Source organism: Sclerotinia sclerotiorum, genomic scaffold (assembly GCF_000146945.2).
Source record: "Sclerotinia sclerotiorum 1980 UF-70 scaffold_3 genomic scaffold, whole genome shotgun sequence".
Classification (NCBI taxonomy): domain Eukaryota; kingdom Fungi; phylum Ascomycota; class Leotiomycetes; order Helotiales; family Sclerotiniaceae; genus Sclerotinia; species Sclerotinia sclerotiorum.
This window is the reverse complement of record NW_001820833.1, coordinates 380,899-397,199: the sequence shown is the minus strand read 5'-3', so window position 1 is coordinate 397,199 and position 16,301 is coordinate 380,899. Positions and strand designations below refer to the sequence as shown.

The 16,301-nt window shown below is 39.4% G+C and overlaps 3 protein-coding genes across 3 annotated transcripts; 2 read left to right on the top strand and 1 right to left on the bottom strand.

Annotated features, from left to right (window-relative positions):
* Positions 1–5,513: 5,513 nt before the first annotated feature.
* SS1G_02254 (hypothetical protein) lies at positions 5,514–8,324 on the top strand (the record flags this gene model as incomplete). The annotated part of the gene is made up of 5 exons (XM_001595988.1): positions 5,514–6,171; positions 6,264–6,348; positions 6,401–6,667; positions 6,720–7,981; positions 8,308–8,324. The coding sequence occupies 5 exons, from the start codon at positions 5,514–5,516 to the stop codon at positions 8,322–8,324; spliced, it is 2,289 nt and encodes a 762-aa protein (XP_001596038.1).
* Positions 8,325–11,629: 3,305 nt separating this feature from the next.
* SS1G_02253 (hypothetical protein) lies at positions 11,630–13,814 on the bottom strand (the record flags this gene model as incomplete). Its single annotated transcript, XM_001595987.1, has 3 exons — positions 11,630–13,207; positions 13,538–13,625; positions 13,699–13,814. 3 exons carry the CDS (start codon positions 13,812–13,814, stop codon positions 11,630–11,632), a joined length of 1,782 nt encoding a protein of 593 aa, XP_001596037.1.
* A 1,249-nt stretch (positions 13,815–15,063) lies between these two features.
* Positions 15,064–16,035, top strand: SS1G_02252 (predicted protein; the record flags this gene model as incomplete). Its single annotated transcript, XM_001595986.1, has 2 exons — positions 15,064–15,539; positions 15,978–16,035. 2 exons carry the CDS (start codon positions 15,064–15,066, stop codon positions 16,033–16,035), a joined length of 534 nt encoding a protein of 177 aa, XP_001596036.1.
* Between the last annotated feature and the right edge of the window lie 266 nt (positions 16,036–16,301).

Below are 16,301 nucleotides of genomic sequence, written 5' to 3'. Positions count from 1 at the left end.
GCCATGGATGGTTTCTTATTACGTGAATGGTTGCGAACTTGTCTAATTTCATACTCTCACCAAACATTGATTCCCCTAGTCTACAATTTACCCATATACCTACCTACGACATACCTACCTACCACCTACAATCTATTCTCTTGAAAGTTTAACCATCCCCTCCTCCCGGGCCTCCCTACGTTCTTCCTTTATACAAGTCAAACGGAAGATATATGGTTATATACATCTTACTTTTAGCACAGCATAGCATAGCATCGTATAGCATAGCACAGCACAGAAAGTTAATTCGAAATCTGATCTGATCTATAGTTGATTCTTGAGAGGGTTGGTTTTGCTAGATTTTTTTGTTGGTGTGTATGGTTGTGGATATAGATGTAAATGTCCTTCTTTAGCTGGGTAGATTGGTTCTTTTTTGAGTTGGTGGGTGGTTGGAGGGTAGGATGTTTTTTTTGTTTTATTGACTTAGTGATTTGTGAATTGCTTGATGGGGTGTTGATTTGGGGTGCATAATTTATGTATAGAGAGAGAGGGGGAGAGGATGGTAGGGGAATTTTAAAAAATTAGGGTTGTCATTTTGGCTTGAAATATGATGGGTAGAAAGTAGAGATTAGAGATCGAAGGGCAAAAGAGGGGAACTATGGGGTTCTCAAGAAGAACGAGATGAAAACAGGAAGCTACGAATTTTGACGTACATGATCGAGTTTGAGCAGAAATTTTATTATTTATGTGACAATTCTTACAATTATAAACATCAAGATCCAAGTTAAAGGAACAGGAATATCTTTGAGACTCTGAGAAGGTGCTGATGAATTGATACTCGTACATGGCTAACTAAATATATATATGGGGATAAGATATTTCATAGGAGAAAAGATCTGATGAACTCGATAAATTAGTATAAGGAGACTGCAATCTTGTTATCTACTCTTTGAAATCTCGCGGGTCTTTTGAGTCCTGTACAGTGTTATGAATTTAGTACATATGAATCGTGAATGAAGTAGATGGTAAATTGTGTTTGGAGCAAAGTTATTTATTCCTGGTAAAGGAGGGGAGAGGGGTTGGAAGATAGATGTATTGGTGAGAGATGAGAGAGGGTTATGGGTTTTTGATGAAGTAGTCTTATAGGATATCTTTATATTATAAATATTCATATATTAATACAGTATATATCTGTATTTTGTAAGACTTACTATTAGCGGGTGGATAATTAACATATGGTTATAACAACAAGCTTAAGCCATCATCTATTTCCGTTTTTTCTGCCAGTTCCCAGTTCCCTCGACTAACTTGAGTAACAGACGACTTGTATACACAAGGAAGAAGATGTTCCAGTAGACATGCTGTACTGATACTTTTTACTTATGGTAGATATGTATGCTGCAGGGATTTGATTAGCACCAACACATCGAGCTCGAGATATTGGTAAGCATATGAAATTCTTTTTACCTCTCAAAAGACGTCTATCACAAGGGACACATAGCAGCTGACCATCAAAAACCAACTAGCGAGCACCGCATCTATTCTTTTAAATATTTTGTAATCATACTTGATATATTAAGAGTCTAGCTAATTACTGGAATTGAGAATTGGGCTGTGGAAGAAAGTAAGAGAGAAGAGAGTAAGAGAGGAAGAATTTAGAAAGATGGGAAGAATTTAGAAAGATGGGAGTTATGGGATGTAAGATGGGAGATGTGATGAAATGATGATAACACGACACTTATTACTGGTGTGTAAATTCCAGGTATGTGGCGCAGTGGTCTATCGTTCTGAGAGCGTATAAATTGAGTAGTTATTAAATCAAGGTTTAAAAGGGCTAATAATACGAAAATAGTAATTAGAACGAGAAATGCCATTGACCGGATCATGAATTTGTGCTTCATGGGGGATGTGTTTGTAGGCGGTGAAATATGGGATTTCGTATATACCTTCTTTTGATTCCATTTCTCTGGATGAGTTCGGTCACTGTCTTTTCTTCTGACTAGTTTTGAATTGCTGGTGATCATTAAAAGATGGTCAATGACTAACCCACAATTTTCTAGGACCTCAAACTTCATCAACGGCCTCCCTACCCACTCAATGATGATTCATAAAACCCTCAGACTCACCTTCCCACGGATCACTGCAACGAGTGTCGCAGTGCCACTGGTTCCATTCTCCAAACATGGATTTGTGTCTGGGTTGAAATGATGGAGTGTATTCTCGAACCCGTTTCCTCCTCTCCTTCCTCCACCTCTCCCACCACCTAAGTAATCTGACACTTCGTAACCAAACTTTTCTATCCTAACCGGAATCTGATTTCTCTCATCTTAAATTCCTTTTATCTTCTGATCGATCTATTCGTTCTTTCAGTGGATGCTGTAGAACAAACCTTAACTTATTTGAATAATCCGAAGCCATCTGAGGAGTGGTCGGATTTATTGGATGTTTTTTGTTGACGATACAAAGAGAGGATTTGAATGGAGAGAGGGTGGTGCGGATAGACATGTGAGTGGAATGATTTTTTGTTTGGGGGTTTTGATTTTGAGGGGTTGAGGAAAAGGTGCTAATGTAATTGGTATTTTAGTGTTGGGTGAGTAAAGGGATACCGCGGATTGGGAGGTTAATGAATGGGGTTAAGGAGATGTCGAGACACGAGACTTTTAGATTGAATGAGGACAGCATGAGATATATGAAGAACGAGAGGTAGAGAAACGAGATATAGCTAAAGGAGGAAAAAGGGAAGATCTGGGTAGATGTATTATTGGGGTTGGTATATTGAATTTAAGAGTTGCTGAGAGCAGGTTTTCGTTGCATACCGGTGCAACTGGGGGTAGGGATGGTTTCTTTGAACGGTTGAAGAACTTGTATAAAAATTATAGTTTTGGAAGGTCAACCAGATCTCTCCTTGCTTTTGTGATCGCTACTCGATTGCTGGAATCAAACTTCAATCATATCCTAATCTGTTAGAGTGATTAGCTCGGGAGACATGCTTGTGTGATTTCGAAGTGGAAATGCTGGAAGGTTGTTGGCCAGAATTTATTCTTGTAGGTAAAAAAAAGACTATAATGCTTGCGTCGATTATGGAGATTCGTTACTCTGGAATACGTGCAAGGCCGGCATTGACTTCAATGTCTTTCGACACACCTCGTCACAGCATCTTCATGAATTATGTTGACAAAAAATTATGAAAATGTTTGAAATGCCAAATCTCAAAAGAATGAGGGACAGTCGGTTGATGGAAGATTGGAATCCTCCTAAGCACAACTTTTGCTTTCCATTTTCTATCTTTTCGACATCAATTTTACCTCCTCGCTCCATATCTCACACTGCTTCCTTGCGTATTCACGAATCCCAATTTCATATGAATAGCACCTCCCCTCAACATCTACTTTTCACTCTCTCCTTCTCCCCTCCTTCGTTCAGCCGCCATCTGTCCCTCACAAGAATTAGACGGCGTGATTTGATCCGTCCTGCTCAAGAGAAACAAATGATCTGCGTCGAACATCTCATAATTTTTGGTTCCTTATTCCCTGACAGATCCGAAGAAAATATTTCTTCGTTGTACATCTCGCTGTTGCCTGGAATGGAAGAATTAGACAATTATGATAATGGGAGAGGGGTGGGATGGTTGGATAAAAGAATGGGTACTGTGGAATCTTGTAGTTGAAGATCCCAAAATAAGTATTCTTTATGTAAGGTTAAGGTAAGCAAGCCGCTTGTTCTTGCGCCGCCAAGTAATTATTGTTATTAGCGGTGTACCGTCTAAATTCACCAGTAAAACTAACACCAAACCCCTTTAAGAAGAGCATCGATAAGGTTAATGGTTCGCAATTTTCAAATCCGAATGTTTTTTCGGTTTCGTATTGGAATATGTAAAACTCCGATATCTCAGATTAGTCGTAAAGTTCTTCGGGAAATTGAAGGCTCCGAGCTCTAAACCTTAGTCGTATCTCTTCTTTAAGGGGTTAAGTGTACGTTCTTACGATAAATTTATACGCCATGTATACACAAAAAGAAGCGAGAGATTCATTTAGACTTTATCTACTGGCAATATCCTAGTTTTAAACGGTGCTGCGGGAACAACTGTATTTCTGACATGCAGTTAGTGGAGTAGCAACGAAGGCAGAATTTTAAAGGCTGGGGCCGCTGGGCTAAAGCTAAGGAGTGGGATCACTAAACTTTGAGAAATGGGGTTTGATATAAGTTATTTTGGGCTACGATTCTCGAAGGATTGGAGGATCATCGTCTTTAGTGGGACGTTCTCTAGGCATTTGACGGTATTCCCATCATAAACCTGTGCTGTCGTGTTGACTGTATTCATTCTCCTCCCCACCTATCGTGAAATCGAAATCACCTCGAATTCTGGGGAGGCGGTGTTGTTATTTTGAACCTGGTCGCAGGATTCCAAAAATACCCCTAAAAAGTTAAGCCTTACGGGGCTTGTAGGACAACGTGGATTGCCTTACAGGATAAGTAAGCTTCGCTAACCAGGGGTAATATGATTGCATTGGACACCTTTGGAAAGTAACCTTCCTGTACGAAGTGCGTGAAACAGGTCTCAAAATATAGGAGGAAAGTAAAAGTAAAGAGTCTGCCCGTTGAACCCTTTATAGCGTGAATGTACTAAATACAAAATAGTAGATAGGAGTTTGTTGAACTTTATCATCAAAATTTGGAAAAAAAGATGGCATTGTGGTGGGGACCCATGTGGATGAAGTTGGTCACGTGTTCCGTCATTTAAGCTACGGTCGAGCTAAACAAGCTTCAGGGTGTTCATGGGTGGAGATCATACACAACACCAACGTTTTTTGATGTTTGTTTTGTTGGTTTGTTTGCCCAAGGTAACAAACAGTCTCCAATGGCTGGCTTATTCCGATACGGCCATTCGTAAGGTTACATTTCTTTCACAGCCTATGTAAGACCTTACCTACAACATTGTGCACGGATCTACAATTCGATAACCGTTATTACCTCCTGTATTCAGCCAGCCAGAATAGGAGATATAAATGGATCCGCCTGTGGATACGCGGCGTAGAAGATATGTAAACGGGGCTTGGGTTCTGGAAACCAATATAGAGTCTTAACCACAGCCTTCGATCTCACTGTTCACGTAAAGGTCCTTGGAAGTGAGCAGGGGAGATGGGTAGACAATAAGTATAATCCTCATCTACATCCAGACAAGATGAAATTTTCCTTATTTTGTTTTTGATATCTTTTTAGTTGCACCTTTAGCAAGAGATCAAAGTTTGTATGGCATAGTAACGATGGTGGGGCCAACGACAAATTCAACCTGTTTATCTGGTGGGCAACCAGTAACTATTCAGAATGCAACTTCGTGGAAAGATATTGGATGTCCAAAGGGTTTTTACTGTGAGTAAAAGAACAAATTTAGCATGCCTGATTGGTACATGAAAGAACTAATGCCATTTCCCTTCGTAGGTCCCAATAATAATGCTACATTTCTTCCACAATACTGTCCTCCAAACCCTGTTTGTCAAGCATTGAGGTTAGCAGGAGGATCATGTATACCAACCATGGGAACTTTCGAGCCCTCAATCTGTGAAGCCGGATATTTTTGTCCTCCGGGAGGAAAAGAACAAATACCATGTCCCAAGGGATCTTATTGTCGCCAAGGATCATATGAAGCAACCAAATGTGCAATTGGCTCGAGATGCCCGGAGAAAAGTATCAGAGATATGAACGTTACTCCTTTGGCTGTCTTGATAATTGTGGATGTGTTTATGGTGCTTGTGGCACTTGGCATAACTTTGAAGAGGAAATTCAGTAGTAGGGTTAAGAATAGCTCGAAGGAGAAGAGATCGAATAGGACCACATACACAAAACCTGGCATGTTTCGAGGAAAAGAATATTCTCAAATCCATGACGAGCAACTACAATTAGCGCGAGAGCAAAGTGATATTGCTATGGAAGAGAGGATCATGAATCTTCAAAGGAGACCTACAGGATTCGAGGAGTTGGGTAACATGGATGACGAATTTGCATATGACGGTGAAGATGCGGGAGAAGAGCAAGTCATGAACACTGATTTGCAATTATTTGTGCAATCTTTGTCGAAATGCTTTGGAGGATCTAAATTTGGATTATCATTCGAATTCGAGGATTTGAAATTTCATCCACCAAAGGCAAAGAAACCAATTCTCTCACAAGTTTCAGGTTTGATTGATGCTGGGAGTTTGTGGGGAGTAATGGGTGCTTCAGGAGCTGGAAAATGTAACACTAATAAACTTTCCCCTCCTCTTCACCTCCAAGCTAACGAGTAATAGCTACCTTTGTAAATGTGCTTATGGGTAAAACGAAAAATACTGGAGGAGTTACCAAAGTCAATGGAGTTGCTGGTGACATCTCAAAGTAAGTTAATGGTTTATCTGCCAGAAATCTCGAAACGAGCTAACAGTTACAGGTACAAGAAAATCATTGGATATGTTCCCCAAGACGATATCGTTCTACCTGAGCTTACTGTTCGGGAAAATATCCTTCATTCTGCTCGAATCAGATTACCATGCACATGGAAGGAGGGCGAAATTCAGCACCATGTTGATGTTTTACTTGCTTGTCTTCAGCTTTCCCACGTAAAAGATTCTTTGGTAGGTAGTACTGCTGCTCCTGTCATTTCAGGTGGTCAAAGAAAAAGAGTTAGTATTGGTATGGAGTTAGCAGCTGCACCTATGTAAGTTTTCACTCCAAGAGATCTGCCATCTCTTGACTTACATTATTGCTAGGGCTCTTTTCCTTGACGAACCTACTTCCGGTCTAGACGCCACAGCTGCCAATTCTATCATGAAAACACTCAAAGCTCTCTCGCGACTTGGTATGACAATTGTAACTATTATTCATCAACCACGCCAAGAAATTTTTGAGTCTCTTGACAGTCTCGTACTTCTCGGTGCCGGACGAATGATTTACCTAGGACCTCAAGTAGGTGTAAAGCCCCACTTCGAAAGTCTTGGTTTCAAATTCCCCGAACATGGAAATCCTTCTGATGTCATGGGTGATATCATTGCCGGTGAAGGACGTCTTTACAAACCTGTTGGAGATGCTAGTATCCAACCTCTTATCGAACATTGGCAAAATCATCCCGAAGACCCATTCAAGGATGTCAAAGGTCCTGGTGTTTCAGTGGCCGAATCAAACGCTCTTGCTTCAACAATCAAATCTCGTGGTACATACTGGTATCGACAAATTTGGTTCTGTTTTCAACGTTCTGTGCTTCAACAATATCGTATGAAATCATCCTTTTTCTTCGAGCTTGGTGTCGGCGCCATTTCAGGTTTCTTGATCGGTCTCGCAGAACTCAACCAGAAGGGTGATAATTTCCGTGGTATATTCATCGAACCATATGAGATGCTCTCTTCTTCAATTGATTACAGCTCAGTTCCCCAAATGGCACTTCTCGTTGGTCTCGCTATTGGTCTCACAGCATCCGCACCAGGAGTAAAAGTCTTTGGTGAGGAAAAATTGGTTTACTGGAGAGAAGCTGCCGCTGGACATAATCGCTTCGCTTACTATGTCGGAAAAGTCATCTCGACCATTCCTCGTATGGTTCTTGCAAACTTCCACTTCACAGTTTTCTTCGCTTTAATGACAACTCCAATAATCAGCTGGATTGACATTTTCGCGGCTAACCTCCTTTATTTCTGGTGTATATACGGTCTCGCATCCTGCGTCAGCATGATTACTCGTCGAGAAGATGGGCCCCTTCTAGCAGTCATGTCATCTCTCATCGTTGGTGTCCTCAATGGTATGTCGCCCAGTCTAAAGAAAGTCAGGGGTTGGCATATGGCATGGCTCTGGAGAGCAAGTCCAGGTACATGGTTGGCCGAAGGATATTTTACGCAGAATATTAGTCCCATGGAGTATCTATATGATATCGAAACGGCAAAGGATGCGGTAGGATATCGATTAGGTCATTTTCAACAGGATATGTTGATGCTTTTAGCATTGGGGGCGATCTATAGAGTTGTTGCGTTTGTGGGGTTGAGGGGTATGTATAGACATAAACAGAGGTAGTGCGTTAAAAAAAGAGGAAGACTGCGAGGATTAACAGTGTGTATATGGGATATGGTCATGAATTGTTTATAGGTTGGATGTAAGGATGGGTATGGATATATATTTTGTCGGAGTACTAGAGTACTAGGGTACTAGAATCATGGAATTATTAGATTATAGCTCCATTTGAAGTGCAGTAAATATAAATACAAATATATGATATTATGAGTAATATCTTATTCCGGAAATGTCGTGATGGATTTCAAATCTATGCGTCAAGAGGGAAAAGATTCGGCTAATATTTCATATTTTTTCTTTGAGGAAGAGATACCAAGTAGTCCTGGATGCATATTCTCGAAATCCTTCTTTAATTATTCTCGTATATGTCGTTCAATATCCACTGTTTACATTCCTCACTACTATCGCTACCACTATATCATTTTCACCATCATAGAGCAATATCTACTATCAATTATCCCACGAATCATCTCTAATGCTTAGCTATAATAGTTCTAGCCCGGCTTCCTCTCCTCCATGGAGGGAAAAGAGTTATAGCCAGCTAGATATAAATTCTGGGAGAGAAATCTCTTTTGAAAGAAGATAAGCTGTAAAGTTAGTAAGATATTGTGTTATCAAAAACGCTCTTAGTATCTCTAATTTTGGATTTATTAAAGGATGAGTGATTTCTGAGGTACTTAGGGATTAGGTGGTTGTAGTAGGAAGTTTGGGTGATTTTTGGCGGGGTGGGTTTTAGGGGAGGGATTCAAAGGGAGGGGGTGTAAGCGGGTTATGAGCGGATTATGCATATGAATCTTGTGATTCGGGGAATAGGTAGAGTGATGAATAAATTGTGGATTATTAATATTGTGCTATTTAAAGGATGCTGGGACCAAAGAGTCTCCGTAGAAATAGCGCATGAAACCCCAGAATCGAATAAGAAGACCAGGAAGTGTCTGCTCTTGAGTGACCGAGAGTATCATGTCCTAGGGCAGGTATGTTGTAGATGCATGAGCCGGTAGTCTTCGGTGTTTCGTCCTAGATATGCATTATTGTTGTCGTTCACCCACTTTTTGAATTTTTTTATTGTCGAATTTCGAGATGATTTACTATCAATTGTTATTGGGTTTCTTGAGACCAGAAAGAGCATCAGATTGAATTGATTGATTCTCTAGCTAAGCAGTTAAGCTGCGAGTATATATTCAAAAAATGAAGGAATCAGGTTGGGTATTCAGCCTTCGGAATTAAAGTGCTTTGAAATCAAAATATTGAAAGCAAACAAACAGTATACCAAAAAGGAAAGAATGAATTAAAAGTTGAGTTTTGTTTGCTCCTTATATGCATCATGCAATATATATGCATATGCTGCCAAGATCCCAGGAGGTCAACAGAAACAAATCCAAACTTAAGATTACTTAAACCTGTCTTTCTTATTTCCAAAGCTAATCGAAAAACTATGAGACTTCTATAACAATGATTCCTAAGGATCAGTGTGTTGAGTTCCTATATAGATTCACAGTCTAGTAAGCTACGCGATCAGCTCGATACAAGCAGTGGAAAGATGCAAAAATACAATTAACATAACAGTCTAGATATGAGAATGATAATACTAAGGATAAAAAGACGACATGAATTACATAGATGACAAAAGACAATAGCAATCAGATGATAACAAGCACGCTAATCACTTTTCCAAAAATCTCTGTGCAACTATCCAACATCGACATTCGATTGTATGATATTCTAAAAACAGAGAATGGAGAAACCATTCGATTGATATTTACATTTATCAGCTTTTGAGTTGTTACACATGATAAAGTACTGAAGATAGAGTTCTATATGCTGTTAAACCATGAATTGAACAAGATTTCAGTTTCGGAAATGAATAACTAACTGAGCGTGTAAGGTCTTCTTCTTATCTACACCCCTAGTGTAGGGATATAAGTGAATTCATAACCCAAAAATCCATTCAATACCCCTCTAATTACCTCATCCATCCAGATCTCTTATATATAAAATTACCCCTCGAATTCATCTCTAAAACTGTAAAGTGCACAGCATAGTCGATCATACCTACCAAAGGGAAATAACTAACTAGTATTTCTAAAAGACAAGTTATTTATTATTTTGAATTTCGATTTTGTTGAATAAGATTATTAATCTATAACTATAATTAATGTGGTGTGCAATACGCCGAGAGAGATGGATTAGAAAGTGACAATGATGATATGAGTAATGATAATATCAAAATATCACTACAAATGATAGCACTACACAATCACCCGCAACATTAGTTCCTATATTTTAATCATCATGTTTAGCAAAGAATCAACTAGCCATCTAAATGTTATTATCCAAAAGAACATCTCTAACCCGAGTATTCCTGGAATTGTCGCCTTTTAATCCACTAAAGGAATTAACCAAGAAGAACTGAATTATAATTAAAATAAAGACTTATATAACAAACTTTTCAATTCCTCTTCCCTTCTCTTCTCCCAAAAGACTCCGACAAGAACTATTTGATAATTTGTTTTAAGAACATAGCACTATTCACTATCCACTTATCTAATTCACCCCTCTCTCCTCGATACTCGATACACGATACCTTTTCATATTATATCATTACACAAATACGTATTCACCACAACTCCTAGCGCATCCATCTACCCAAGTATATACACCTCACTGCATATAAAACCCCTCCTCTTCAAACCCCCCAACCTCAAAGCAAAGAACTCAGAATTCACAACACTAAGGTATAAGTCTAGTACCCTACTTTCCAGCCACCTCTAATTCCGGCCACTTTTCCTCATCAAAAATGACAAAAATCGACTTTTATAATATTTTTATTTATAAATATAATTTTCTAAAATTCAGAATATAGATTTATTAATGTTAAAGTGAATGGTTCCTGCGCAGCACGTGCGCAGGGCACTAGTCCTATTAGGACTAGATTGAGAAGCTCTCTGTAGGAGAGCTTCGCACTTCTGTAGAACTTAGATAATAAGTGATTCATATACAAGACCAATATAGCCTCAGTTCTGCCCTATCAGCTTCCCACTATTCCCTGTGTAAGGTCATTCCTTTTAACATATCCTATAATTTTTTTTATTTTCTTTCTTTCATATTTTTTTTTATATTTATATATTTTTTTCTTTTGTTGTTTTTAATATAAATATCAAATTCCACTTTTTTATCTCTTTCAATTATATTCTTTGTTTCTCAATCAAGATCGAAATAATAAAAGTAATAATAAAGGAATAATACTCGAATAGAGTATAAGATTAGAGAAATAATTACAAAACTCAAGACTTAAATTTAGAAGATTGATTGTCTAAGAAGATTAAGTATCTGGAAGGCTATGAAAGTAGATTTGAAATTGTACACTCACTCGCCAAGGTTGAAAGAGGGTATTTAGATTTCGTTATCTTTTCCTTTTGTTCTTTTTCTTATATATAAAAATAGACACCAACCGCCTCAAAATATGAAATGCACAATGGGTATCCCAAATTCAAGCGCTACTACGCTAGTATTCTTAAAAGTCCCAAGTAAGACGCAACAGAATCAAACGTGGTATCGTGCTCCACCAACGCCATATCATGCAAACCAAAATTACAATCCGTAGTTTACCAATCAATCTCCAGATTTATCTCTCTCCATTCTCACTATCCTTTCCCCTCCCCATCACAGCATTTCTCTCTCTTTCCCCACACCCCTCCATATCCTCCCTCCTCACCCCCTCCAACTCCCTCTCCAACGTCCTACACAACCTCTCCAAAACCCACTCACTCTCCTCCTTATTCCCCATCAACGGACTCCTATTCCCCACCCAGCTCCACTTCTCCCCCAAATCCTCACCTCCCCCCTTCGCACCCCCTAACTCTGTCCTATTCTCCGGTTTTCTCACCGCTTTCCTATGATTACCAGCTTCGCTCTCATCATCTCCTATTAGTTTGAGATACCATGCCCATTCATCGAAAGTGTATTTTCTCGGTGGGGAACTATTGAGATGTTTCATCACTTTCCCAATTTCCTTGATGAGTAGACAATGATAATCATGACGATTGTCAGGTAGCCTATCATTTTCCTCTGCTTGTTTTCTTGCGCTTTTGGTTTCGATGTCTGCGCTTTCATTTTGAACACGCTGAGCTGCTGATTCCGGATCATTTTTTGCGGACTCATGTCCAGTAGCTTTATCGGCATTGGGATCGATTGCTGCTCCTTCAATACCGGGAGGTAATTCGGAAACTTCAAAAAGCTTTCCAAATGTCAACTTATTTATCGTCTCTTTAAGAGAATGCCGCACTCCTTTTTCACCAGGTAAAATAGTAGAATTTCCTATCCAAAGAGTAAAATCACGAATCCCCTTGATGATTGTGTCGCCCATATTGCTGATGAGTATTGTGAGAGATGGAACGGCAAGAAGAGACCAGAAAACAAAAAAAGGTTTGCCGGAATTGGATTGTGGATAATAATCACCATATCCGATGGTTAAAAGAGAGGTGTAAGAAAAGTAAAGGGATTCGAAATAACTCCAATTTTGTGTATACTCCGTAGCTCGAAATATTGCTGCACCAACAAACCAAAGTATAAACCATGTAGTTCCAGAAATGATTAAAGAAGTCCAACGACGTTTGGTAGCTGCCTCTTCTTGAATTTGTCTCATTAATTCGAATTCTTGTTGACGTCTTTCTCTTTCCGTATGACCATCATTATTGACAAGGGTGTTGTTTGATTCGGACTCCACTGTTTCGACAGGCTTCAACAGTGCGATATTTTTCTTCTGGGTTCGCTTTAAAATACGTCTTCGTTCTTTTTCAACCATTCTTGCTCCTAGTTTAACCTTCCCACGGTCCAATACCAATGATCGAATCGAGCCAATAACCAAACCCAAAATGATAATACCACCGATTGCGAAAGGAAATAAGAGACTTCTTCCTAAATGTGTCATTGGTGCATAATCTCCAATACCAACTGTTAAAAGTGTGAAATCACACCAATAAACAGCATCAAGATATTGCCACGATTCGATATGAGCAAATACCGCCGCGCCTGCAAGTAAATATACTATAAAACTGATCGTTTGTAACATCAAAGTTCTTTGACTCATAGTCAATTTAAACTCCTTTGGATAATGTCCTTTATGTGCTCCATATACTGTAATCGTCATTAAACTAGCCACCAAGAAATAAAGACCTGCAGAAAATATCGCATAATAGAATGCCTGTGTATAGGCGTGAGCAGGAAGTGGTTGGAGTATCAACGGCCCAGAAGCACAAGCTGTCAATGCAACTAGTGTAAAAGATGATAGGTACCAGCCTATAATCGTAATAGGTTGTGCAATCGAGAACCGAACTCTTTCTGCCATATTTAAAAGTAGGAATAGATTCGAAATGAGTGCTATTGCTAGTTGAGCTGCATTTATACCAATCAACCTGATCCAGAGTTAACATAATTTCCACAAAAGTGTACGATGCGCATACCATTTTGGGTCGTTGATGTAAATTCCATGCTCTTCTACTCCCCCTGGTGGTATCGATACCCTCCAACGTACAACTAATGCACAAATACTGAATGCTGAAGCCATGGGTCCAAATGTGCCGGCTATGAGAGGAAATGCGGTGCTAGCAAACCACCACCGGCTAGAGGAATGATTTAGTAAAGTGCGCCATTCTAAATTAATAGCAATATCTGCAGGACTTTCTCTTTACGTACCCTGGGTTGAGGAAGGCATCTTCATCTTCCTTAGTTTCATCTCGTTCATCACAATGCTGATTCTCTACATCATCGGCATCGTTGGAGATAGGTTCATCAAGACCTGGATCGTTCATTGTGCGAAGAGTACGAGAGGATTAATAGGAAGCCATAAATAAGATGGCGGATGAAAGTTCTATATAAGCATATTGAAGAAATAATAGTTGATTAGAAAGTATATTTTAATTTTAATTTTAGAAAAGTCTATCGCGCATATGAGAATATGTTATTTTTCTTGAAAGAGAAGGTTTGGTGTCAATCTCCCGTTGCCCTGCAGATGGCCAGATCTTATGACGTCGCTAAAAGCCATGGTTTGCGGAGTACAAGGTCTGAAAGAATAGATCCCTGCTTAGGAAACCAAGAACTTGGTTATTGGATAAAGGATAAAGAAATGAAAAACGATAAGCAAAAACCATGATACTACTATTTAAATTTTGCAGTTCAAGAAAAGATATAAAATTCCATGGGAAGGAAATATTCTTGTAGATGGATTGCTGTGCAGAAGGATGCTATTTGTAGTTCCCTCCGCATCTTGGCTCTTGGCTTTTTGGCATCAATGAAGATCGTTAGCTGGGTGTGTCTCACTGTAACTCACTGTACTTTATGTCCGAAAGTAGAAGCTTACCGCAAGCTCACCGCAAGCTCACCGGGAATTGAATATGAAGTCTACAGTAGATAAGCTCCCCAGAAGACATCACTGGGCACACTGAGCATGAGGTTTTAAGGCCTACTGGTTAACCAAGTGCAAGTACAGCATTTTCGTGGTTAACCAAATTCAGCCTAGTGTGGATCTTTGTACTAACTTTTGCCATACCTTTCGTAAATCCTCACCACCTAGTCAATTTTGTTTCGTCCATCGATCTCAATCCACTTCTCCTTCTATCAAAACAACATATTAGGGCGAATAGTGATTACGAGATATATGGAGATATAAACTGACCATCACGCCGAATGTTCTACCCGCCGTACCAATTCCATCACCATAAGCTCTGGGTTTGAGGTCTTGGAACTTATTGCTGAGAGAACTTGATCGCGTATTTTGTCGATGATTGATGTATCACATATTTTGTTGAGCATCTAGAGGTAATTCCCTTGATCCATCAAGGAAATGGTAAAAGGTTATTTTCTTTCCATGCCTGATTGTAGGAGGAATATTTCTCTGTGTAACAACAGCATCAAATTTATCGCGTGTGTGAGTTAAGAATTCTTCTCCGCAATAAATAGACCTGTCGCGCACTTAATTTGGTAGACAGAGGGGTTTTCCTTCGGATAACGACGACAGGGACATGTCTTCTTTCTGCGTCTGATTTGAGAATCTCTAACAAAATGAATAGTTTTGTTGAACATATGATTCGGGGATTCCTCAGGGATGTCGGGAAGTTTCCTCTGATAAAACTAGGCAATAGCGGATGCTTTTGTTGCACATCTGAAACAATAAGCAGTTGTTTGTACGCAATTAATTTCTCACTTGTCCCTTCCTTCTGTGCGCAGTCACCTTTATTGGGTGTACATTACGGCCCTTTGGTTATGCAGGCTATTACTGAAGGTACAACAAGGATTTGGAACTACAGCATGGGACATATTACCATTGAAAGTAAACTAATGGTGTGGAGATTTTCAGTCATGCAGAGTGCTGATAAAAACGAAGAAGCATCATCTCCTCCAGAAAGAATGTTATTAGGAAATAACCCTTTAGGGACTATTCAAACATGCTTTACTGCCTCAAATGGTTATAATCGGTCATCATTATTCAGACGTTTGACCCGGAGCGGTTCCCTAGGTTCACCTAGCTCCAAACCAATGTGTGTGGCAATGGGAATTATAGGACAAAGTTTGGTTCAAAAATCTCATCGTCATCATATACTTCCCGCCAACCATCAAGGGGACATTCGCAATCTAATCAATACTCATCTGTGGCCGAACAATCTCTTTCCGGCGACAACGGATAAGATATGTTATCATATGATGCCTAGGGTCAATGTCTGTAGAAATTCTCCTTCTTCAGGTTGCGATGGATATTTATAGCTAATAGCGTTCAAATATTTTGGGAAGAATGAATGTTTGCTAGGAGCGGTACCAGGCTTCAGCATTGGCAAAGGAAGTAGCAAGACATTACTAAGATCTTACAAGTGAATGTGGCCATTTACTCCTCGATGCTTCGTATCACGGGATCTTATATGCCTTTGGTTCTTTTATTGTACTGTTTATTGATGTAAGTCCTGCTTAACGAGGAGAATTAGAATGGCCGCTGCTACGGTGAATACAACAGGTAACCACAAAAAGCACAGGGAGTATTAGATTTTTGCTACTCACCGTTTGAAGTATGGGTAGGATCCTGCTCTCATAGTCTAAGGAAGTCCTTCAAATGTTGTAGATCCTCATGGAGAAATTACATAAAACAAGGGATCGTAAAGGTGTGGTACTCAGAAGTTCGTTTTCCGTTTCCTTTCGCTTCGTGTATGTTGTTTCCGGTCAGTTAAGGAATTCTTTTTCGTGTTGTTTTTGATGTGCTTTTGGTTGTATTTAAAACGCAGACTTTAGATTTTTGGAAGATATAACTATAC